General features: G+C 33.6%; 1 protein-coding gene and 1 long non-coding RNA gene across 3 annotated transcripts; one reads left to right on the forward strand and one right to left on the reverse strand.

Moving 5' to 3' along the window:
* The first annotated feature begins 2,526 nt into the window (after positions 1 to 2,526).
* On the forward strand, positions 2,527 to 10,653 carry LOC150096783 (uncharacterized). Its single transcript, XM_090407810.1, has 3 exons — positions 2,527 to 2,572; positions 8,045 to 9,469; positions 9,601 to 10,653. Exons 1-2 carry the CDS (start codon positions 2,569 to 2,571, stop codon positions 9,085 to 9,087), a joined length of 1,047 nt encoding a protein of 348 aa, XP_090263936.1. The 5' UTR covers positions 2,527 to 2,568; the 3' UTR covers positions 9,088 to 9,469; positions 9,601 to 10,653.
* A 6,613-nt stretch (positions 10,654 to 17,266) lies between these two features.
* LOC150096784 (uncharacterized) lies at positions 17,267 to 27,463 on the reverse strand. Of its 2 annotated transcripts, none has more exons than XR_016549782.1 (4): positions 27,334 to 27,463; positions 24,002 to 24,102; positions 18,893 to 18,998; positions 17,267 to 17,490 (listed from the first exon to the last, which is right to left on the reverse strand). It is a non-coding gene; the product is annotated as an uncharacterized LOC150096784 (long non-coding RNA). The 2 variants fall into 2 exon arrangements; XR_016549781.1 differs by lacking the exon at positions 27,334 to 27,463 and adding an exon at positions 24,324 to 24,459.
* Between the last annotated feature and the right edge of the window lie 264 nt (positions 27,464 to 27,727).

The following is a 27,727-nucleotide window of genomic DNA, read 5'->3' on the forward strand; positions in this document are numbered from 1 at the left end:
GTTTTAAAACTATGTGGGATTTAATATCCCCTTAATTTAAGTAATGTTTTCATTGCCGAAATGAAGCTTATTAGCTCTTTATATTTAAGTATTTTTTTTTATTTCAATGAGTTGAGTTTATGCTTCTCTTTTAAGTTCTCCTTCGAACCTTATAAAGTAACATACATATTTATATATTAATAACTTAGTGCAAACCCGTTTTTATTCAGATAATATCTCCAAATTCCGAGAGAGGAGATTATCAACTTTCTGTTTTCCTTATACTTCTCTAGAGAGACATTCCTATGCTGGCTTTTTCCTAATGTCGTTATTTCTCCTTTAATGAGGGTTAAACTAAGGAGACGAAAATAGGTCTCTGTTAGCCTCAGGCCTTTAGTGCAGCTGATCAGAAACAGACCGGATGACCGTGAAAAATATATTAAGATTACGCAATTCTGAAGTAGCTGGCAAGGTTGCTAAATATAATCATAATAATTATAAGACATTAAAGTATCTAATTAAATATAAAATATCAAATAAAATATTAATCCAAATGTCAAATTTATATATGTTTGTTTTACGTTTATTTGTTACTTAAATATAAGGAGCCAACAGGCTTCATTTCGGCGATATAAACATTAATTAAATTAAGGGGATATTAGATCCCACATCGTTTTAAAGCCGAATAAGAAACTCCAAGATTGGAATCAGAGAGTTTCATGCCGAATATAGTATAAAAAACTATAAAACTATCGGCGAATACTAGCGTGAAGTAAATGTAAGTAGTCCTAGAACGTAGTACAAACACGGGCAACTCGTTGCAAAGGTGGAGAAAGTTCCGATCGCAATTTTTGGTATTTTCCATAATGTAAAAACAAATTTCCTAGGAAATGTATGCTGTTATTACATTATGGTGGGAGGTCACTACCCAGACCGGTAGTGATAGCAGAGTATATAAGTTCTTTTCGCTATACCCTTTGGTATTAATTGATCTAGTTACTCACTGATGACGCCTCAATAAAGGCTGATACCGGTCGGGGTAATGACCTCCCACCATAATGTAATAACAGCCTACATTTCCTAGGAAATGTGTTTTTACATTATGGAAAGTACCAAGAATAGCGATCAGAACTTTCCCTACCTTTGCAACGAGTTGCCGGTGTTTGTATACTACGTTCTAGGACTACTTGCATTTAGCTCAAGCTAGTATTCGCTGATATTTTTATAGTTTTTTTATACTATATTCGCCATGAAACTCTCTGATTCTAATCTTTGAGTTTCTTATTCGGTTTTAAAACGATGTGGGATCTAATATCCCCTTAATTTAATTAACGTTTATTTGTTTTCTTTTAAGATGAGGTTAAACTGGTGAATTCAGTCTTCTTTTTAAGTTGAACGATATTATTTAATAAAGTAGAATGCATCTTTATACTATAGTTCACATTTTTTTTACCTTCAGAAATATTAAATTAACAGTTTAAATTAACACACGTTATTAAATTAACAGTGTAATCACTTCTTTCATTAAGCGTATCCAAATCCTGTTTTTCTGATGTCAAGAATGCCCGTCAGTACTTATCGCAGTCTGTTAAGTACGCATGCGTATATGTAGAGATTCCGGTTTTCGAACTACCATCCAGGTTTTGGCTTCAGGCTGGTCAGACAAGCAACAAGGTAAGTAGCAAATATTTTTTTAAGATTAACTGTAGCAAAATGATTGATTGTTTGACCAAGTTTCAGCATGAAAATTTTCCTTTAGTGTAATAACGGTATATGGTCGCATCAGTCAATAGTTATTTAACGCTGCTTATGACTAAATGAATTTTTAAAAAAATAAAAACTAAAAAAATAAGATTTTTTCACAAACAGAAAACTTGTGATCGAATTAACCAGAAACTAATTTAAAAAAAAAAAAGAGTTTAGTTCCTCTGGCATGGAAACATATAAAGCAGAAATATATCGGTAAAAAATAAATAAATAAATAATACAAAATAAAAATGAAACGGATTCATTATCTTATAATATTAAACTAAATTACAATTAAGTAGTTAAAAATAAGCTCAGAATATCACAAATTATAATACTTAACTTTAATAAATAAAAAAAAGAAATATTTTAATAGAAATTAAATAATTATATAAAATGCTAATGTTTGTGCTGTACAGAATATCTTAATTATCAGAATGCCTATAGAACTATTCATCCGCAATGAATTAAGTATCTGATGCAAAAATCCACTTATTTATTATTTAACAGTATTATTGCTTAATTAAAGTAGTGTATATTCACACATTAATTGGAATAAAGTTCTTTAATTGTAAAGAACAGCTTCTAATTGACCAAATAAAGAGAAAACAAACACGATGTAATACTTTATGACGAAATCTATAATATATTCCAAACAAGGAAGTATTTCGTCAAGCTTTGACATTGCTTTTGTTTATCATTTACTTAGAAATAGATTGGTTTCTAAGTAGAGAGCATACTAAAACTGAAATTATTCTGACTAACGATGTTCTTGAAATTCAACTGCACGAGTGCACGGGTGTCAAGACGTGATATGAATTAAACAGCGACTAACTTTGGAGAATGTGTGAGTAGACATTAAAGCTATTTCCACAATAGGTAGCTCTCTTTGAATATATCAATTAATATTCTGCTGGTTTTTTTTAATATTTTTATTGATTTTTAATTATTCTAACTTTCCTCAGAAAATCTCAATAATTTAATTAGCATATTTGACATAAGATCGCGACATGATTGATTTTAATAAAATTGTAAAAATTAGAATATTATTTGTTTCTTTTTAAATTATTATTTCATATAGAATGCTAAAATATTTTAGATATACATAAATAGGTTTAAAATATTTTAATAGGGTGAAATTTTTAAAGTGCACCACTTTTATTCGCATTATGTGAGTTTTTAATAGCTCTATGTCTGTTCAATAAGAATTAGTGTATTGATATAACGTAAGGGCTATGATAGGAACAAGTGATGATTTGGGGAAATGGTTCAGAACAAGCAGAATACTAGACAGCGGGACCCAATATCACCAAGGATTTTCATCGCACATTTAGAAAAAGCAATGGACAAAATGAAGGAAGTTGCAAAAGGAATATCAGTACGCAGAATGAGAATTAAGAATCTGAGAGTCGCAGATTACATTGTTATTATTGAAGAAGCGAAAGAGAACGACAAAAAAAAAAAAAAACATTGCAACTGTTACATGAGGAAGCGAAGAAATTTAGACTTGTTATGAACTTGGAGTCCGAGCGGTTAGCCTAGCGGTTACGCACTTCCTAACCATATGCCTGGGGAAGGAGTATTCTAGGTTCGATTCCCGTCGGTGACGTGAGGAGCTTAAGGATCTTCCTCAGCCATAGCCAAGTTAGCCGGTCTTGGAGGTGGACAGCAGGGTGTTTTCCCCAGTTCATCCTGGGGTTTTATCCTCCGGCAAAGCAGGCAAACCAGTCCCTTGAACACACGCTTTGAAAGACATGGGATACCACCGGGAATTAGGAGCAACCTACCTATTCCGCGGGATTATTGGTTACGGAAGCTTACGAGGTAAAATGTGTAGGCCTGCGCGAAAGCGTAACATACGACGACGACAATGAACTTGGGAAAAATAATGGTATTTGGGGAGAAGAACATGAAACAAAAGATACAAATGGATGGAATTGATATAGAAAATGCAGAACAATTCGCATATTTGGGAGGTAAAATGACATATGATTTGGACTGTAAAAAAAGAAGTAAAGATTAGGATTGTAAAAGGAAGAACAAATCTGAAGGCCATGGATAACATCTAGAAAAGTAAAGTGATCAGCCTGAAACGAAAGTAAAAGTATCCGAAACATGCATTTTTAGCTGCGTATTGCATGGATCTGAAACGTGAATAATAAACAGGGAATGAAGAGAAAAAAATTAACATTTGAAAGAAATTGCTGCAAGAAAATTCTAAGAATAGGATGGATACAGAAAATCACAAATGAAGAGCTCTATTGGAAGACACAGCCAAAGGAGAATTTAATGCAGAAGATTATAAAACGGAAGCTGCAATTATTTGGACACATCTGCAGAATGAGTGAGGATCGGAAGATAAAGACATTCGTGTTTGGTATTATGGATGGTATAAAAAGAATAAGCAGATCATACAGAGAATGGATAGACGACATGAAGGACTCGTGTGGAATGGGTTTCCAGAAACTGCGACACTGTGCACTGGACAAAGAAAGGTTGAAGAAGATAGTAAAGGAGGCATCGGACACCAACGGACAGTGCCCATGGTTTATGATGGTGAAGTGCTATAATACTGATTAGCTTTCTTCTTACGAATTAGTCTAGTGTATTAGCAAAAATATTATTGTAAACGACATTAAAATTTTACAAATTATATTTGGAAACAAGTGTGGATCAACTAATTATTTTCTAGGAGGTTGAACATTTGAAATTCACTACTCAGATGTGCCAAAAGGAATATGTCAATGATGAGTATTTAAGACGTAACCTAACATCAACAAGAGACGCAATCAATAACATTAATCTGATTTTCTGTTTCCAAAAGGCATTCTTCCAATAAATTAACGTAATTTAATTAAAAATTATAATCAAAACTCCTGGAATTCAACTGTATGTTTTCTTTGTTTGTTTCAATTCCGTTTCATATCTAGAATATCACTGAATGAAGACTGGCTGTATGGGAAAGGAAAAAATCATAAACAACTAAAACTTGTTTATCATAGTGGCTCTACTATTTTCCTTGTTGCCAATCATTGCAAAATTAAAAAAATAATAATAATCTCTACTTGCTAGTATTCCATCATAATATACAGTAGAAAGTTTCTCATTTAATCTATGTTTCCTCCCGGAAAACATAGATTATATCTAATCCTTTCATGATACAATGTCAGTCATGCATATCTACTACTACTACTACTATGTTTTGATCTAAAATAGGAAGAATTCATTTTAAAAAACTGCGTAATTGCTATAATAGCACGTAAAGCTAATGATTATGTATGGTGTAGAGGTTTTTCTTATTCTGATGTCTGTTCTTTCAAATCATGAAACGATCTTCCTTTAAGAGAATTTTTATTTTCTATCATCATCATCATCATCTTCCTTATACCCTCTTTTACCTTGCGGTGCCGAGGGTCCATTGATCATCGGACCTCACTCCGTTTACAGGATAAGGTGGTCAGCCTTATGCCCCGGTGTATCCTACGGCCTTTTTTTATTTTCTTTCTAAAATTAAAAGAAAATTCTAATAGTTCGCGAAACTTTTAAGTAACAATAAATAGTCCAAACTGTTCTTGATATCATCAAAAAACTGAAACTAGATTTTCAGGTATGTCGTTTAAACTAATACAAATGTTTATCTGCATTAGATTGAGGGTATCATTAGACTTGAATTCAGATTGTTGTTATTGCTTAAATATGGCCAGAGCGCTAAGACGTTTAAAATCAGCTTATAGTGTCTATCAGTTCTATCAATTGCAAATGTTATTTTGGCTGGTTTGTCTGCTTTACGGGATGATTAGACTTGAGAGTCACGTATCACTTCTGTTTAAGACACAGATCAAACAGGTATTTGATGTCTATATATTTCCATCCCCCTTTCAATCTTCGCGGAGTTTTCCATACAATGACTTAGTCATGGGTGATTTTATTTCTTTATTTTTTCTCTGACTGATTGGCAAAATTAATCGGATAATTCACGAAAGCTTTTATCTTTTATTGAAGAAGAGCGTAGATATTTCATTCCTTTATTTGTGCTTTGGAACTAGTTTCCCTTCGTAGGTTTTCTGTTAGAAACAAACTAATTTACCTTTCAGTGATATTGGTGATGCTGTAACAATGCTAATTTGAGGAAGTTCTTCGTATACTTCTCCTCCAAACAATGTTCGTGTTCTCTGTCGAACTCGGGGTCATGCAGCACTTTAGTTATTCTACAATCTTTATTTTTTCTCTGATTGATTAGCAAAATTAATCGGATAATTCACGAAGGCTTTTAGCTTTTATTGAAGAAGAGCGTTTCATAGCCGGGAATGCAGCTATTTCATAAACAGTATCCTTTGAGATGTAAGTCCATATTGGAGAGATATCGTTCACTTTATACCTCGTTTTATCCTTCTTTCTGCCCTTCATGACTAGAATGTATATTAACAAGAAATTATATTATTGTTTTGTCATTATACTACCACAGCTCCATATGGAGCAGAAAGTTGGACACCGGAAAGAAGTAGAGGGGTATCTGTTCGCTTTTGAAATGAAATGCCTGAGGAAAACAAACACACTTTATTGGTCAAAACATGACTAATATATAAGTGCTACAATATTTCTATCCTAATTCATCAATTCTTACACTGTTAAAACGCCATGTATTGTGAATATTGTTTCACAATTTCACAGTATGCACAATTAAAAATTCGCACTTTGTGGGAATAGAACCGGGCAGACATCTTTGCCTGTTATTTGAGGGCACTATGGAAGGTATATGAAACAGGAAGACCAAGATTAAAAATGACATAAAGCCCTTAGAACCGCACTGGACATTCAAAACTGTTGGCATAGAAAAGAGCTTGCTTTGGGGACAAACAAGGGTGGAAAGACTATGAAGGACTCAACCAGTCTTAAGGATGGAAGAGAAGAAGAATAATGTACAGAACAAAACTTTATCTTTGCTGTATATAGGCTAAGTATTATGGTGAGACATGTTTTGACTTTTATGGAAGTTACACTTATTACGAGCTAGCTATATGTTGCCATATTAAATACTCTGGATCAGAAAAAGATGAGATAAATTTTGCCTTATTAAAAGATATATTTTACTTAATAAGAAGTTACACTTTATCTCTTCTCTCATCTAGACATTTCTCAGAATCTTGATGGGTGTGTCTCCCCTGTAATCAGATCGCAATAAAGACCAAACTGGTATGGGTGTGACTTTTACCAAAATGTATGGATTGTATACCCTCAAGAAAGATATGTGTGATTTGCATTATGAAATACAAAACAACAAATAAATCTAAAAACACCTGCTCACAATATATATAAAGAGCCTGGTCGTGGAGATATTTCGCAAGTTTTGTTTGATTGCAACTGTGTGTATAATAAACATGAAAACAATATCATTTCTTATCACTCATATGTTATGAGTTAGTTCATGATTATTTGCTTAAAATTTCAAAATAAATGCACATGCACAACACAGAATCATTTTGAAATCTAGAGAGTTATTCAAAAGCATATCATGAAGTCTTAAATCAAAGCATTTTACTATGAAGAATTTCTTGGCACAAGATGCTAAATCAGTATAGTAAGAAATATACAATAGACGAAGCCAATATATTCTTATCTTTCTTTCTGTTTCGAAACTTACGCACAAACAATACATGCGAATTAGCAACATGGATTTATTTTTTCTCGTATAATGGTACTGTATTTAGAACACAGTACCATTTAGAAGAAGAAGAGATTTTAATTTTAGAAATCACTAGGCAAGTTGTCCCCACATTTCATCATCGAAGTCGAACTTTTTCGCATGCAATGGTACAATGTTAACTCGCATTCATCTGTTTACTCGAATGATTAAATTTCTGCTTTCATTTTAAGAGGAAAAATGTCTACTTATTTCGCCAAACATCGAACTCTGGAATTAGCTGAAATACTATATATAAAAAAAAATTTAGTTTTCTCTAGAATGGAATATATAATGGTCTTTCTACTGCTGTGATTGTTTTGGAATTACAGTCGAGGCTGTTAAGGATACAAGTCCAGTGTGTTTTATTCATTATTTTCGTGTGTTCTTCTTAGTGGTGCCTATTTTGCAGGATGAAAAACCGGCATTTGCAGAAGACATTTGAGATATCATATGAGATGTTTATCTTATCATATTTATTATTTTAATAACACGAGTTTCTAAATGTTTAGTTAACATGATTAGTTTATATTATGTAAGTTGTTTTGATCGTTTCATTTGAATTGATTAAATTAAAATAAAATAAAACTTTGCTAACTGACTTTGTAGTTGATCAGATATTTCTCATTCTTTTTCTAGATCTATTCTACGTCCAAATAATGATCAAAATGAAATTAGGCCAATGTCTTCTTTCCATTATGACAATTTCTGCAGTTGTGTTTTCTAAGGAGATTACTTACGAGGATTTACAACGACTTGGTGTTAGTTGCAATCCTTGGGATAACTGTCAAAATCCGTTTAAATCTAGAACGAATGGACAGCGATTGTGTGAATGCGATGAAAAATGTCCCGTTTTTCAAGATTGCTGTGTAGATTCTCCTTATAGAGGAAATCCAGTTTCTCACAGGCCGTCCCTTGAGTGTGTTACCGTAGGACAGAACAATGTTTCTATGGTCACTAAATGCATGCCGGAAACAGATGAGGAACTTAAAAAGCAGTGCGAGAATTCTGGCGACTATGATCCTATTGGGAATCTACCAGTTACCAATCCGCAAACAGAAATAACTTACAGAAATTTATATTGTGCTGCTTGTAATGGAGATTTTGACACTGAAATGTGGTCACTTGCAGTTTCTTCACAATCACTTCTTGAGAATATTCCGATTGATGTTGACAAACAAGTTTTATTAGAAAATATGATATACAATGAATCCAGAAAAGAATGGGGAGTGTGGTTATCCAATAAAACTGAGTTCAATTTTTTTCCTTGTACTCTGTTGCCCAGTATACCATCTTCTATAGAGACATCTGTCAGGTATTGTTATAAGATGATCTCGTCTTGTCAGCCTAAGTGGAGAGATCAAACCGTAAGGGAAAAATGTCAAGCTTATCAAGGAATTGTTAAGCATTCTTCAGGATTATATCGTAATGCATATTGCGCAATGTGTAATTCCAAAGACCCATCAGGGTATAAGTGTCCCGAAACTGGAATAGAGGAAAGAAAAACTCGACTACATATAGTTAAAATATTCAATATTACAGACAAAGAAAACAAAAAAAATTGCGGAAAGAAAGAGATAATGGATGTGTACTCGAAAAAATGTTTGAGTCTCACTTGCGGATTTGTGGGATATAAAGTTGTTAACAAAAAATGCGTTCCATCAGCTTCAAAAAATGTATAGACGTACACAATACTTTTTTTATTAAATTCAGTGAAAAATGAAACTCATCTGAATTTGAATTCGGTGATTTCTTTATATGCGTATGACAGATTTATGTATTTAGCAGGTTACATTAGGAGTATACTGAAATAAACCATTATTGAAATTATAACAGATTGTATGAATCACTGCAAAACAGCTGTAAATTGCAAGTGTGTCAGACGTATCTTTAGATGCAACTCTTTCCATCTTAAATGACTTTTCCCATTAAAAGCTGCTCAACATATTTTCGTACATTTTGATGAAACTGAAACAAACTGAATGGAAAAAATGAAACTTACTCTCATAATATGAACCCATTCAAAAGTTACGTTGTAAGTTTCTCCAGCTGTACTTCCAAAAGGTAAACAAAATGTTCAGATTTTTGAATTTAGTATCATAAACTAAAATAAATATATTCGTTTTGAATTTGGTTTGAAAAGTATATTCATATAAAGGAAGTATCTGATTGCTTTATGTTCGTTTTTTTTTCAGTAATGAAAGTCGGATGCGACCAAAATTCCTACACGTCTGCATAAACTACTCTTACTGCTTTTTTCAACAATTAGTGCATTTATCTGACAAATACAATGCATTCATCTTTGGATATCCTACACAAATACAGAAGAGTTACTTTATTGATATTTAGAAGGACGTAAATTAGGGATAGCCAAGTTTTATGCTGTTAAAGCATATTATTGAACTTTAACCATGGATATCCCAATAAAAAAAATAAGTATGATTGTGAAAAATATATTTTTATGCTCATGTAAGTAAATCATATTTAAACTAAGACATAAAACAGTTTTTTTGGCAATCCATCCACGATACGTTGTACACCATATAGTACATTTAGTAGGTGAATGATAAAAGCATGTGATAAACAGATTCTCCTGCTCTAGAGAATAAATATAATATGGGGAGGGGACTGACTCACACAGGCGATGAAATATATCTGTACCTAAAGATTTTCACGAACATCCATTGAAACGGGGTTAGCCATAGCTTGTGGGTGAAGAACAGTGACCATAGTGGTATCTACTTGGCGAACCGGGCCCGATTCCTGCCCGGTTGGTGAGGTGGAAATCGTTTCTGCCGCCTATCTCGTTATGGGTTTGAATTTCGATGGGTGTGAAGAATGTTTGTATCTTTAGGTAGTAGATAGTTTTCATTGCCCGATACGAGAATACTATATCTAGTCGAAAATTCTTAGTCTACCCATTGTTGTAAGGTACTGTGAGTTTACAACCCTTCGTGGGAAGGATTCACATAAAATAAAAACTAAAAAATATGCATAGAATGGTATGTAGTTCATTTAAGGAAATGAATATAAATAAAAAGGAACAGTAAGATTTACACACCGTGGAAAATATATCCCAACGAGGCTACCCTGTAGCCACACATTAATGAATATGTATTAATACTATCTTTCTGTCTGTATCAGAATAATAATAATGACATAATGGCTATCCTGTTAACCACCACAAAGATAAGAAATAAATAAATAAATAATCATTCTAACAAAACTTTGGATAATATTTTTATGGAACATAATGATGAAACCTGAATTATTCATTATTATCTTTTATAGTGTGTTAGTATTCAATAAATAATTTTATTGCTTAAATAGTGTGTTATTTATCACTTTGTTTTATGCGATTTCTTGACTCTGTACATTTCAAACAGAAATGACTTTATTTTCAGTGGAAAAACCCGGAATAATAATAAGCAGAAATTTGGAATCTCTTATAGCAAAAGCAATAGCGTTACATAATTTATTTTTTTTTACCTTATACGTGATATGATGCGGGTGATATTATTTACTGAAGTACTGGACGTTTTCTGATTGCTTAATCTAACAGCGCCATTATTATGCTGTTACGGTTACGCATTTATGTGCTTACACATAAGGTTACACATTTATGTGCTCCACTTAAATTATTGTTGATTTTTAAATTAAAATAAATAATCAAAAGTAAAGTCCCTTAATGAAATGATAATCTTGTGTTCCGAAATGCATGAAACAAGTGGTTGGATTATTATCTGAATTCATTAATTTATAGGCTTTTTTATTTAATTATGTGTCATATATGTAATTTTATTACTAAATCTATTTCTCAAGATATTAACAAAATGATAATATGTTTTATATTATAAAACGATTAACTAATCAAATAAATTGTATGCGTGTCTTGTGCGTATTCCCGTACCTACACAAGGCACTTAACTACGAAATAATGAATGTAAAAATAAATCTTTTATATAGCAAGTATGATTTCAGATTTCTTAAAAATAATCATTTTAATTTCCTGAATTTCATTTTATTTTGATGCACAGCATTGATCGATTCAAAGTATTGATCAATGGGAACTCCAATCAAAGGAAATAATTTTGCCGTTTGATGCATCGGATTCGTCCTCTCAAGTTATATGTTTGGCTAGCCAGTCTTAACTGCTGGATTAGGAGTTTCTATTCTCGTGTGCAGAATCTGTGCAGCAACCAGAAACTCTCTCCATTTCATCCATCCGGTGTTCCACGTCTGATTCGATGGTGCTATCCTTTATGAGGATACAGCACAATTATTTGAAGCAGTCAACCTTCTTGATTAGGGTATTTTGAAGGTATAAGATATTATTTTGTTAGGTCTTTTCAAAACAATCATAGCATATATAATCAGTCTTCTTTCTAATTCACAAACCATCAGTTTCCATCCTCCATTTATCAAATATCTACTATATGGGCATAGCTCAGCAGAATGTCATCAACGTATGAAATATCCCATGGGACATGCCGTTGAATGTTCGTTGTTAGATAGTCCATGACTAAGTTAAACAAAAGTAGGCTTAACACCGATCCTTGGTGTACTCGCATCAGGATTTCCATTTGTACGCTGGTTCCTGCTAAGCCTCTTACTTTGGTTGTAAAATTCAGGTACATACTTTCACTTGGTTAATATAATATTTCGGACCTTCTCAGTGGCTGTCATATTAATTTCTTGAAACCTGCTCAGAGGCCTTTTCGAGATCAATAAATACTAGATTCAGGGTATTTTTTGTTATATTTGTACCATTCTATTAAAGTTCTGATCGAGTGTATGGCATCAGTTTAGAATTTTCCTAGGACGAACCGCACTGATTTTTAGTGTCTTTCTTTTCCTGGTTTGGTTTTCTCTTTCAGTCGTTTCCGACCGTAGGTGACTTTGTAGGCATTGCCCACCAAGTGTTCCTGGTGAGATTTTTGCAGGGTAGTTCACCATTGCTTTCCCCAACTCCCCTATTTTATCCTGACTCGGGACCGGCATATGGTTGGGATGCATTCATGACTGTAATTCATGTGTGTTCAAGGGGCCGGTTTGCCTGTTGTGGGGGACGAGAAACCCGAGTTTCCGGGTGAAAAAACATCCCTACCTCCGTAATGTGACCGGCTAACTCACCTTTAGTCCAAAATGACCAGATAAAGGTTATTCACGTCACTGACGGGAATCGAACCCAGGTCCTTCCGACAAAGGACTTCGTCTATATTGACTAAGTTACAGAGGGTCTTTCTTTTTTTGAAACCTCTCATTAAGAAATGGTTCTTATATTTCAATGGGTGAGATGTGAGTTTTTATAGCTCTATAATTCTCTAAGAATAGCATATCTTTATTTTTATCGAATGGTATCAGATAGCTATTCTGCATTCGTCTGTCATGCTTTCGGAGAGGATTCTGTTGAAAAGATTTATCAGGAATATTACTCCTACTACGCCCATTCTTTTTCACAATTTAGCCGGAATATCATCAAGTCCTGTGGCTTTGTTGTTTGCCCTTTTCAATTGCTCTCTTTACTTCTGATTCTGTTATCTCGGGCATAAGACCTTCTTTTTGGTAGGTCGGCAGAACTTCTCTAGAGTACATTTCATTTAGCAGGTGACGGTAATACCCCCCTTCCATCTCTGTGTTATGTCCATTTTTTCTTTGTCAGTAACACCTCATGCTTATTCTTAATGTATTTGACTGCCTTGATGTATTTTGAACTACGATGTTTTACGATCTTGAACATTTCTTTTACGTTTTGGACCATTTCGAGTCGTAATCAAAAATCATATTGCACTCATAGCTTTTGCCCGACTGTTTTTCTAGCATCCTTCTTTGCTGTCTCATATGCAATGCGGTCTTCTTCATTTTTAGTTCGCTTCCCTTGTTTAAAAAGGAGTTTCCTGTTAAGAAACTTCTTCCTTCGATCATCTGGCATCTGGTTTCTTTGTTGACGATTATAGACTCCTTCGATATGCCTACAGTATCTTTGGAAGTCATAGCATATTTGATTAACCGAGCCTGTAAATCCCTCCTCTTGATGCAGATAATCATAAGATATTCACACAGATTTCGTTCCTCCTGCTAGTCAAGTTTATACCATCGTAATTTAAACATCTTTTCTCTACCAGCTGTCACTGGGTTTGTCAGAAGCACTGCTGTGGTGAGCTGTTCTCACGGTATATCTCACACTACAGTCTTTGAAGGTCTTGAAAAAATCAGGCACATCTTGTATAAATCGAACACGTCTGTTAAAAAACGATGAAATTATGGATAATGTCTTTTCGACATATAATTTTGTTTTGTAAAATTTTCCCAGTAAAATTGTCTAACTGGAAATGAAACGTCTATTTCAATTTTCGTTTCCATATCAACTTCATGAACTTTCCGCAGACCAGTGTGGGATTATTATTATAATTTTTCTTATGTCTTGAGCTTATTTGCCAAAATTTGCCCATAATATGATCTGATGAAAACCAAAATGCACGTATTACACATACCTGCCACCGAATTAGAAACATTTATGCAAATATACGTAAACGTCACGTATACTTCGTCTAATTCAGTGGCCGGTATGTGAATGTGGACGTGCTTTGTATTCCATTCTTAAATAACAAATTCGGATCAACTCTGTAAAACGGAATAAAAATTGCTACACTATTGTTATCAGAATGTCTATGATCGAATTTCAATAAATCTCTTCCGCCAGATTTCTAAAATACAAAAAGAGGCTGAGTTAATACGTAAGGGAAAAGCATCAAAATTCACTCAGCGATGAAACGTACTTTTGAAGTATCTTAAAATGCAAGACTCAGATGAATTTACTGTATGTATTTCACATAAATATTTTCATATTCCAGGAACTTTAACTTTGTCAAAGTTTTCCTTGTTTTAGTTTATAGTTCCTTGAAAATATCTATCAAAAATGAATTGAGATTTAATGTGTTGGATTTTATCTCTCTCTTCGCAAAATAAATTCAGCCATTAGAACTGCATTTAACCAGTCTGAATTCTTCTTCTTCTTCTTCTTCTTCTCTCTCTCTCTCTCTCTCTCTCTCTCTTGCTTTCTTCTCCGTTATATTATTTTATTATATACTAATCTTTATCACTTTAAATTAGATTTATTCTCTTTTTCCGTGTTGTCATTGAGCCTCGATACAATCTTTGATTTTCCTTGTTGTCAGTTATTTTTATATATTTTTACTCCATTAATTACTTTTTGTAGCTGGTTATCTCGTTATGCAAAGTTACTTTAATTTTTCCTAAAAATGACTCGTATGCCTATTTGATATATCGAAACCTTTACACTTTTCTTCCTTTTCTGTGTTCGTATTCTTCAGAAAGACTTTTGACGAAGCACTTTAATGTCATTTTGTTTTTCCTCTATATTTTAATAATCTGTGTTTCATCATTTTATTTATATAAACCTTTATAACAGACATTCGTCTGAAGTTAATTTAATATTCTCTTACGAAAGTAGCTTTTTTTTTGTCTACAGAAATATCGAGTCGCCACCTTTCCAAGAAAATCAGCAAAATAGGCCAGAAAACGGATAACACACATTCTCGGTCTATTCAGACTCGATTAAGTGTTAATTGTAACGTTAATTATACTATCTGTGAAGCCGGTTATTTAGCAAACAAGCGATTGAATAAATAGTGGATATTAAGGATTTTTATTTTGATGACAGCACTTCCCCACCTACCGTTATGTACTCTGTTACAAACAGCGCAAACACGAAAGCAAGGTTCGCTTTATTTCTACGAAAACAAACCTAGCCGGGTTCCATAATATTTCCAATAAATAAAGGCTTGTTGCCAGGATCCTGGCAGCCAGGGATTCTTGAATTCCAAGAAATATAAACTGTGGTTACGGAAAGAAAAATCAACAACAAACTAAAACAACAAGTTAGTAGTGATTGAGAACTTTTTGAACAGAAAATCGATATTTCTTACAAATATTTTTCCTATCTTAATTATGGCTGAAGTAAGTAAGCATGCAATTTGAACCACGCTACCGGCTAGGACGTATATATACGTCCAAGTTACAATGGATGCGAAGTGCATATTAAAATTGTAATACCATTGATATTACATTGAAATATATGATGGATACGAAGCGTATGAGGATGTGTATTTGATCCATAACGTCCGGCAAGGTGGTTAATGCCTATCAACCATTTTCGTTATACTATTCGGTATAAGATCCCTTGACTAATCGATTGATTATTCAATCGAACTTGAACTAAGCGATTCAAGTTCAAACATTATCATTACTATAATACGAATGATTTAAAAATTGTTTTGTATATGCAACTTCAAGTTGACGCTGCTTTCTTCAAATTAAGGAAGAGATCTTGAAGGCAGAGCGATTGATACAATAATTGCAGAATTTTTCCTGGCCAAGACAACTCTCACGTTTCATCTTAAACACGCCTGTTTTTGTAAACGTCTTTGGATGGTACACAGTGTACTCGTTAATTAGATTAATTTTTTTACAGGACAGCCCTTTGAATAAACGTAAAAAAACGTGTTTATAGTTTTGACTGCTAGAGTGTGCTGTAATCACTGGGTGCAACTTTGGAGTCGGGTGAGGCAGCAGCTTTCGTTTGGTAACAGTTCAAGTATGAGTGAGTGAGTGGAGCGTGTCAGAAATTGCGTCATGGAGCAGAGCTGTAATAAAATTTTACTGTAAATTAGGAACAACTGCTACACAAGTGTACCAAGATCTAAAAAAAAAGTTTAAAGCGATGACTGAACGGTGCATAGGTGTTCTGCTAGGTTTTCAAGTTTAAAAAGGAGAAGATGTCCCTGGAGGATGAATTACGTTGTGAACGTGATTCATCCTCCATGATTCTAGTTTCTGCACGGACAAAAATTTGTTGCCCATGACAGCCGAATAACCACCAGGCTATTCACTGTACAGAAAAAGGCCAGATTAATCTTAGACTGAGATTGACACAATTGGAAGATTTGTTCCAGGTTTGTGCCTCACATGCTAACACACAAACACACACAGAATTGTCACTGGTTGCGCAAGGTCGTGATGTGTTGCAAAGAATTGTTATCGGCGTTGAAAGTTGTCTTCAGTTTGATCCAGAAACGAAACCAAGAGCATAGAATGGCGTGGAACGTCTTCTCCCCGGCAGAAGAAAGTCGAGTTGTAAAAATCACGTGTCAAAACAATGGTCATTTTTTTTAAAACGCTTTTGGAACTATCCACCGTGAATTTGTTCTTGAGGGCACTATAGCGAACGGTTAGTATTATTTAAAAGTAATGCAATGTCTGTGCGCACGCATGCGACGTGTCAGAAAAGAACTATTCCACAACAATTGGTTACTGTTGCACGCCAACGTGCCCGCATACTGTGCGCTGCTGTTCAAGCAGTTCTTGGCTTCGAAGTCGATCTTTGTGATCGAATATTCCCCTATTCGACAGACATGCTCCAGTAGACTTTTTTCTTCTTCCCAGAGATGAAGTGTGCCTTGAAAGGGAAGCGCTTCCGCGATATTGAGGACATCCAACGCTGCTTCATCCATTGACTAAAGAAGGTTCCCGTTACGGACTTCAACCGCGCCTTCGAACACCTGTACAACAGATGTAAACGTTGTGCGGCGTTGGAGGGAGATTATTTTGAATCTGTTTAATTTACAATTCCAAATACAGGTCTTTGTTTTGATATAATAATTGTTGTTTCATTTCTTAACAAGCAAACCTCGTGTATATATTTTGGTATCTTCAGAACGTCCATGGGTCTCTGGACTGAACAGGGAATTTCCGGATTATTTAACCTTAAGTCCACCCACTATACTAAAGTTATTGTAGGTTAGCAATTTGTTAATCTATTAATCCTTTAGTGGACATCTGTAACTCTTCTTGATGTTTTTATTTTTATTTTTTTCCAAACCGTGCCACATGTAAATAAGATAACAAAGCCAACAAATGAACATAAATCTTTACTTCTTGGAAAAGTAGAGTAGTAAATAAGACTTATTTAATAATGATAGGATATATAGTATGTGGAATAATTATCAACTGTTTACTCTTCCTTGTCGATCTGGTGCTGAGGCTGCTCCATACTAGACCTGAAACTGAAAATTAAAAATTAATCAGTATGAATAGACAATGTTCAAATCTGCATTACACATGTATGGAAATCATACAGCATCTAAAATATTCTCAGAGCGATTTGGATTATTTTTTATTATCTTATATTATTATTTTTTTCATTTACATATACACTATTTTAATTGTTTATATAATTTAATTATATATATATATATATATATATATTATGAAAAGACGTTGTCCACGATCACGCAGAGTAAATGACTACAGACGAATAACCACCCCAATCTGGTGCCCTACTTTCTTTCTTCTTTAACTAGCCATATTTTTTTAGTCATTTACTATGTGTAAAGATGGACAGTTTTTCCAACTATATTTCGCTAAAATTTTCAGGTTGGCTACTTTTCGTCCATTCCATTCCTTGTGTACATAAATATACTGCTCTCAATGGCTATCACATACTCAAATAGCTTTGCTGATGACTCTGGAATACATCAAAAATTTTCTGTCCACTGCTGGATGAAGACTTTCCCAAAGCTTTCCATTTAATCCTCTCGGGAGCTTTTCTATGCCACTGAGTTACAGTCATCTCTTAAATCTGATCTTCCAACCGTTCCTTTGGTCTTCCTAAAATACTCTTTCCTTCTCTGGGATACCGTGATATCAACTTTGTCCATTTTGAATGTTACTGCTTGGAATATGACCTGCCCATTGCTATTTGGATCTTTTAATAGCTGTCGTGATGTCTCTGCAGTGTTTACTCCAATTACTTGTACTCAAGACGATCCGTTTTTGCCTAAACGCTTTCTGTATGGTGTTTCCATTGGCGCAGATTTACTTAAACAACTTTAATCTTTTGCCTCAAAACAGAAAAAAAAAAAAAACTCTGAATATTCTCCGACTAACTTCAGATTCGTCAAACAGATTTCTCCTTTTCAAATCCAGTTATTTTTTTTTCTTAACAATCTTAATAGCCAGTCTTTTGTCGTACTTCAACTTATAACCACACAGATTCAAAACATTAGTCTTTCCCTGTTTTTAACTCACTCTCACACTCTCACTCTTTTTAACTCTCACTCTTTTTAACTCTCACACACCACACTTTCCATTATGTGGTATAGGTCCTGTTTCCAATCGTGTGGGATTAATTTAAAAAAACTCAAGGAATCCTGAGAGCTTGTTGCAGTGATGCTACTTTTGACCTGTGACCAGCGATGTTATATGAAATAAGTAATGAAGTAGAACCACCATCTTCTATTCATCGTTACCAACATTTACAAACACTTGGATTAGAAGAATTTCTTTTACTTATATCTCAAATTTTCTGGGAATCAACCAAATAAAAATGTCATATAATTTAAACGTTATGCTCATATGTATAGATATTTAAATATTAAAGTTTTCGTGAACTAATCATCAACATACCTCCGTGTTTGTGCGGCCGGTTCGAGATCAATCCATTCAGAGCAAGTTTCTTTAAGCTCGCTATACATCTCGTTGCATAGGTCAATGGGATTGACATTTCTTTCGGCTATCAAAAACAATTTACAAAATAAGTCAGTTATACAATTAATTAAATATATGATAAGTATGTTAGAATTGATTTGATACCAACAATAGTCCATTTTTCTGTTGTTACATTTATGCAAATTAGGCTTCATTCTGCATCTTCTTGTGATCACTATAATTAAATATTTGATATCTATATACTTATATGCCAGTGTCTCAAATCTGTTTCAACGAGCAATTTAAAAGTGCAAGTGCTGTAAAAAATCGTAATAATTAAAAATAATAAATTCTCCTAATATATATATATAATACATTCCATTTCTTGAAATGGTCTTTAAATTTTTCACTAAATTACAGGATATTTAGATTTATTTTCTTTTAAATATTATATTCAAAGCGAGTGGAGCATACTCGGTTTAAATTTAACCACAAACTATTTCAGAAATATTTCCAAATACAACATAAAGTGTGTGCGTTTGTCATGTACGTAATATGCCAATTAGCAGAAAAAAACTTATATTTATAAATTACAAAAGTCAGTCGACAGAAATATACGTGATTTATGCGAGATGTAGCTTATTTTTATTTATTTATTTCGGGGGGTGGGGTTTCCATATTTGCACCCGGCTTTATAGCAAGGGCGGTAAACACATTAAATTATTTCTAAATTTAGTGATTAGGTATACATATTTAATGTATTTGTTAAATCTTAAAATTATAAATACTTTCTGTTTTATAATCTTACTTTCTTTAATAAACAATCTTTTTCTTAATAAAAGCAAACAAAACATATGAATTTAAAATTCAAAATTTGAAGCCCAAACGTTTCAGTTTCTTCAGTAAAATAATAATAATAAAAATAATAAATACCCCACGAAGGAACACGGCCTTGTCGTAGTGGTGGGGCTTGCGTGCTTCAGTGATGTTGAGAGCTATTCTGGCGGAGCATAGTTGTTGCTAAAAGTGTTCCATTCCCCCATCTTAATGGTGCAAAGTAAGAAGAGATTCATACGGATCATTCGACGCCGCCCGGGTGATCAAAGACTGCGTCAGATGTTGGGGATCCTGGGAATCAGGCGACAAGTGGGCTACAGGACTCAGCTCTCCTTGCTGGGCAATCCAGGACAGGAAGCTGAAAAGTGACTGGAAGAAACCAAACGTAAAAATGGACTGTATAAGAAAACAGAGAAGATATAAAATGTTTTTACAGATCAACACCAGAAAAACGAGGATTTAGAAAGCGTATGCATTTAATTTGGAAACAAAAATACCCAGAATCTGCGATAACTGAAGAAAGACTTATGAACCAAACGAGTTTCATTTTCCGTAACAAAATATTTACTGAACTTGAACTGCAAGAGTTACGCAATAAACCAACAACTCCAGTAACAGCAAATCACGAGGAAGTAGCTATATCAAACTTTGGAATTCAATTCAGTAAACATCAAGCTGAGGACATACCTCAGAATGTTTTGACAGAAGTGCAGTGTAAAATGAAGTCAGGGATATTGGAACCTATGAACTCCATAAATGACCGTATAAGACCATTAAAAGCTTTACAACAATCTAAGCTAAAACAGCTCCGCTTAGACGCAAACGATGTAATTGAAATCATCACAACGAACAGTATAAAGGAAACAAATCAGCTCCTATACAGCACAGCCTATATCATTACAGTGACTCTTGGTTGCAAACCGAAAGAGCAAAAGCCGAAGATGAAACAATCTGCACCATGGAAAATCCGGTTAGAACGCAAGGTCAACAAACTTCGAGCTGATCTGAGCAACTTAAAGAGTTTTAAAGAAGTACGGCTGAAAAATAATAACATCGAAAACAAACTGATTAACACATATAATTGATGAAGTTACCGAAGAGCTAAAAAAAGAGAATTATAGCGACTTCACAATAAAAAAAGATATGAAGCAAGAATAAAGCATTATGTGCAAAATATGCAATTTAGACAGAACCAACGTCAGTTCTTCCAGTCTCTCCAGAGAAATACAAATGCAAACAATCATTCACCAGAAAAGGAAGAAACACTCAATTTTGGAAGTCAATCTGGGATAATCCTATTGAACACAATAAAGATGCCTCATGGATTAAGGAAACAGAATCAGAAATGAAACAAAAGCAAAGGAAAAATGTCATTATCACTAAATAAATGGTCAATGCACAAGCTAGAAAATTAAACAACTGGCGTGCACCTGGAAAAGACGAACTACATGGACTTTGGTTAAAGCATCTAACTAGTCTACATGAGCAAATGGCAGAACAATTAACTTGTTTATTGCAGTCAGGCTTTGTGAAAAAATGGATGACATCTCGACCAATTTTTCTCTTCATGAAAGATAAGGATAAGGGTTCAGAACCAACTAACTATCGTCCAATAACTTGCCTACCAATTATGCTTAAGCAGTGCACTGCAATCATAGCAAATTCCATATACCACTACTTATCAGATAATCAGACTTATCCGATTGAACAAAAAGGCAATTTTCAAAAATCTAAGGTAACAAACGACCATTTCCTTATTAATAAAATGATTCTCAGAAATTCAAAAAAGACGAAAACTAACTTAAACATGACATGGATAGACTATAAGAAAGTATAGAATGTATTCGATTCCCTCCCACACTCCTGGATCCTTAAATAACTACAAATATTTAGAATTAGCAAAAATATATGTTCGTTACTGGCTGCTGCTATGAAATCATGGAAGACAACTTTAATAGTGAATAATGAATGATTCGGAGCTATTAGCATGAAACATGGAATTTTCCAAGGCGATTCCTTCTCACCATTTCCATTCAACATTTCTTTGATGCCTTTGTCTATGATTCTGAAGAAAACAAAACTTGGATATGAACTTCCTAAATGTAGTATTAAAATTTCCCGTCTGTAATATGGATGACTTGAAGTTATATGGAAAATCGGCACAGCAAATAGATTCTTTATTGAACACAGTTGGTATTTTCAGTCGGAACATCGAAATGGAATTTGGTTTATATAAATGTGCAATTTTATCTATTAAACGAGTTAAAATTAATGACACTAGCAATTTTAATTTTGATCAAGAGAAATGCTGCATATCAAAGCAATTTCAACTGACGAACACTATAAATACCATCTAGGAATACTAGAATCCAGTGATATTCTCCACTCGAAAGTTAAACAACAGACAGCAATAGAATACACCAAAAGAGTTAGATTCTGAATACAAAATTAAATGGGTTAAACAAAATTAGCGCAATGAATTCTTGGGATAGACTAGTGATCCGGTACACAGCTGGCATATTAGATTGGACAAAAGAAGATCTGGACAAATTGGACCGAAAACAAGAAAACTAATTGACAGTCATCATGCACGAAGTGATGTTGACCGGTTGTACCTACCAAGGAGAATATGTGGACGGGGTGTGTGCTGCAAGTGAGATAGACTGTGAAAGAAGAAGAAATTAACTTAAAACATTTAATCGACAATAGCTCTAAGAAATGCTTCAGGCACTTACACAAGATGGTCTTCTGAAAGCAACAGGAAGCAAATGCGATTACAAAAAGGAACAGCAAAATAACCGATATGTGAGCTGGAAAATTAAACCCTTGCATTGCCAATTTTTTCGATATACTGAGGACAAAATTGACGTGAACAAGACGTTTCAATGGCTACGATATGGATATATTAAAAACGAAACAGAAGGATTTATTTTAGCAGCTCAAGAAAAGGCATTACAAACTAATGCAATCAGAGCAAACATTTTGAACATCAATAATAACAGCAAATGCAGATTATGCGAGACGTTAGAACATCTAATCAGCAGCAAAATAGTTTTTACTATAAATACCGCCATGATCAGGTAAACCACCATCCTCTTCCTGTTAATCCTGTTAAAACAAAGGCAGCTGCCCAACATTCCTCTTCAGTCCAACCGCAAACATAACGAACCTACTTCCCCTCCTCCAAGTTTATTCCATCTAGATCTGTCCACTAGAAAAACCTTCCTCACATTATAACCTTCATTCGTCAAGCAAAGTCACCAATACCTTCTTCTTTCGAACCTTACCTGTGTTCCACACATTGGATGCATGAGATTAATATAAAAAGTAAATATAACAATACTTTCTTGATATCGATGATAAAAATTCTCTCTAAATCTATTTTTAGATATGATTTTTCACATATTCCTGCCACTTAATTAGAAACCTTTATGCAGATAAAAGTTTCTAGATAAAGGTTTCTAATTCAGTATTTCTAAGTGCATAAACGTCACTATTCTAGGCAACTGTTTAAGAATGCTGCCGTAAGTAATCGTCAATAGTGTTGATCACAAAGGCAAAAGCTCTTTTGAAGTTTGATAAAGGGATTATTGCGGATCCCCATCTGGCTGGAGCCACGATTTTGAAAATAGTACAGCTAACTGGTTTTTCAAAAGGTGAGACAGCCCGGTTTTTAATCAGTGTAAAAATAACCCACGCTGATTGTCTAAGAGGCGTAATTATAGCCCAAAGATAGCCTGTCTGAAACGAGATCGCCGTAGTTTGAGAAGGCTTGTACGGAAACAGAACGATTGTGTGTGTGTGTGTGTGTGTGTGTGTGTGTGTGTGTGTGTGTGTGTGTGTGTGTGTGTGTGTGTGTGTGTGTGTGTGTGTGTGTGTGTGTGTGTGTGTGTGTGTGTGTGTGTGTGTGTGTGTGTGTGTAGCTGATCGAACCAGTAAGAGCAGGGAATTGAAAGGATCGATATTGATAGTCGTATGCTTCTACGCAAATCACTAATTTCTGCGAAGAACTGAAAAAGTCCATCTACTTGGTGTCAGGAACACCGTGACTGGACAATGGAAAAAAGTCATCTGGTCCGACGATTCATGATACACCTTGTTCTGTACTGACCGTAGGTAGTGCGGTGGGCAGGAGCCTATTGTTCTCTTTTACATAAATTTTCTCCAATCTCTTCAATGAATATTTCATAAAACGTTCAATGCAACTCACTTGATTTAGCATACTTTTCAAAGAAATATTTCGTTACTTACCTCTGATAGCACGTTTAAACAACCTGTCTCTAGCTGTTGTGCCAACAAGAACCACTATTGAAGCCAATACGATGACGAACAAACTGCGAATTGCCATAATTCTATAAGGAGATTAAGTTTTCATGATATAATCGATTTTGATAAACTGCATCTCTCATATTAACAGAATATTACACTTTACAATAATGAACCCCATATATAAATATAATTACTTTTATAGCATACATCATGTGAAGATAAATGTTATAATTAAATTTTAAAATTGTAAATAATCACAGTTATTACGAAAGTTAAATATAACTGAACATTCAGTGCAACTGACCTGCCTATTTTGCTCATTGCAGAAGAACATAAAAATAAGTTGCAATGGATGCTTACTTAAATCGAGTAAATAAATAAATGGACAGCTGATGAATGTAAGAGTTAAACGCGTGTTCAATTGTTTTAACACGCGTTTAACGTGCAGCATGTGCAAATTTGGAATAATAATTTTAGATTGATATATTCTTACAAGTAAATTGTATGGTTCGTTTTATTACTGAAGGGGGGGGGGAATAAATGAAAAAAAGCCATGTACTATGGGTTATAGATTACAAAAAAAAAGTTCAATGAGTTAGTCAACAAAAATAGTAAATGTGTTAAAATTAAATTAAATATATACATATTAAAAAAATTAGACATTAATATTTACAATCGAATAAAAATTTAATTATAGATATAAAATTATACGTTTATTATTTACTATTAATACATTATCTGATTTGATTTGAGTTGCGCTAATCTGTTTAAATTATTATTGTTAATTCGTTTTAATTATGATATTAATATTTTTGTATTGAAGACAAAATAAATATATTCAGCAAAATAAATGTCCTTATTGACGTATGGCTTGTAAGGTATTTAGGAGATTAAAATTTGCTTCTCATAAAAAAAATATAAAAAATTGCATTGGTTAAAGAGTTGTTTGCTATTCCCTATGAGTGTTCAAGTAATGTCCACTAGAATAGTGCTTCCCAAACTGTGGGCGGCGGCCCCATTAGAGGCCGTAAGTTTTGGTGAGGAGGGGGGGGGCTTGAAATAATGAAAACAAATTTAAAATGTTTTAAGGCTAAGTAGATTTTTTTTTATCTTAAAAGAAACGTATTTAATTTTTATTTTTTATTATTTCTTTTTTGTTCTTTTATTTTAATGAAAAAAATCACACATTGGTACGGGTTCACATTACTTCGGCGCTTAATGAATGTTAGTAAATATAGGCTTATTCATATAAGTTTCATTTCAAAAGTATTGATAAGAAGCACAAAAAAAAAAGATTACGAACACAAAATCTTGAATATAAATTGTATTGAATATAAATACAATAATTATTATAATGATATATGTCTGTATTAATTTTTTTTCGATGGGGGCCTTGGCATCCATAAGTTTGGGAAGCACTGCACTAGAAGATGAAAAGCTTGCTCACCGCTGGTGGAAATGAAATCAAATCTATTGATTTACTGGCATGCGAAGCGTGTAAATGTTTAAAATGTTTAATTTTTATGCATTTAATTAACTGCGTTTATTCTCTTACTTATTTTGGAAAATAAGTGGTATTTTAATAGAATTTAGTATTTGGGCTCATTAAGAAAATTTTAAAAAAATGAAGAATTGAGTTTTTCAGTGAAAATCTGATATGTTTGATGTTGTAGATATGATTAGTATAGATATGTTGTAGATATGAGAGGCAGTTGAGGAAGACCACCAGAGAGAGCTTTCCTTTTTATTTACGCAGTTTCTTACTCTTCAAAGGTCGATAGTTCACATCTTCAAATGTCCACTCACATGACTTGGCTAAAAGTTTTCGCTTGTACCTTCTTCCGCCCTTTGTCCTTGAGGAGGTTATAGCTTCCTTGTGAACTGACATCTTAAAAATGCAGGCATGAAACACAATAGAGAAATCATGAGAGTGTACGAGGGAGATAAGACCGAACCCAGAAAAGGGATAAGCAAAGAGAGAAGGTCACAATGCTAACATTATTTAAAGTCCTTATCATCCATTTCCCGAGTTTTACAATAGCAGGCTGAAAAGTGTAACTGCTTAAGATTAGAGGGGAGAGAGTGAATGGCATCGCTAATGGTAGCAGCTCGAAAAGGCTGTATCTATAAGCTGTATCCATGAGTGAGCATTGTGAGTGGTAAAGGAAATAATTTAAGACACTTGAAATTTAGGACAATGACAGCCTCATGAATAGTAATCACCAAAGACCTCTTTCTTGTAGAGGCGGGCGGCGTGTAGTAATGGAGTTTCTGAGAATTAGACATTTATGTGTTTACACTACCAGCCAAACCTGTTTTTTCTTACTCATGGCCATAAATATTATGTCTGGCAAATTTCGGACTGCTATTGTACGCAGTTCCTAATGCAGTGTACGAGAATTTAAAACAGAAGTTACAATAATTTGCAGGCTAAGTCCTGTTAAACTATTCAAATTACAATGAATGAAATAAACAATTTTTTTTGTTTCCTTTTAAAGGTGTTATTTGTCTTTTCAAGTAACTCTAGCCCTTCTTGTTGCTTTAAGCAAAAAAGAAATAGAAATCAGAGTCCATGCGTAAACAGAAATAGATTAAGTAGAAGCAAATTATGATTTCATTTTACAATGACAAAAATAAAAATGTTTGTTAGCCGAGATGTTAGTTAATAAATACTCAATCTTATTAATAGTATTATACATAAATAATTTCAGTCTGCACAACAACGTTTTAAAATTAATTTCGATAGTACAATTTCGATGCATTTATCTATTTTAAGGTATTCGTTTAAGAATTCTAATGTACGTAATTGTTATTAACAAAAATTGAAAATATAACAAAGACTAGAATAGTTTTCTCATAGAAATTCATGGAATTTAACATTTATTTCTCATGATAAACAGTACTTCCACTAGACAATGTTGTTGGGTGTAAAGCTATGCTAAAGCAACCGGAATACCGCTTTCAAGTTCAGATGCGTTGTACTTTGCATGCATCCTATTAAATATTACAGGCTTTATTCTTTGCATATTGTCACGCAGTATAATGGTCTTCAATATAAAGTCTCAATTTAAATCAACAAATATAAAATTGCGATATAAATTATAAAATTAAAGAGTAGTACATGTAATCGAATGGGATTAAGTTATAATAAAAAGCGTATTTCAGTCAATTTTTTATCTCTTAAAATTATTTACAGACTATTAATTATATGCAGATGTTTGAAATTGGGCATGGTTTTGATATTTACTCCGATAGATGATAAGCAAGACTCAAATTCAGTTTAATATATATATATATTATAAAATAAAACTTACATTTCTCGTCTTAATCTTATAATTAGAGATTTTTAGCAATAAAAGAACACTGAATGTCTTGAAATATACGGGCTCAACTGCATCATTATTGCTGTTATTGTTTTATTTATAGTTTTTTTTTTTTTTTCGATTCCAGTTGCTCATGTGGTTCTATATCTACGCAATAATTTCGCAACAGTCTCTTGGACGAAAACCTGATCGGGCAGTCATTGGCTGATTACCGAGTTTAATTTGCGCCTGCGCATGCGTAGCTTAAAGATAACAAAGAAAAACAACGACTGTTCCACATTATTCTGAAACGTACAGAGCAGTTCGAATTACTTTAACGGAAGATTTTCAATGTAACGGCAACAAAAATATAAATAAATAAATAAAATAATCGATGATGGTACGA

The sequence above is a fragment of the Typopeltis vanoorti genome, chromosome 18 (genome assembly GCF_054136105.1).
Source record: "Typopeltis vanoorti isolate ZY-2024b chromosome 18, IOZ_Tvanoo_1.0, whole genome shotgun sequence".
Classification (NCBI taxonomy): Eukaryota; Metazoa; Arthropoda; class Arachnida; order Uropygi; family Thelyphonidae; genus Typopeltis; species Typopeltis vanoorti.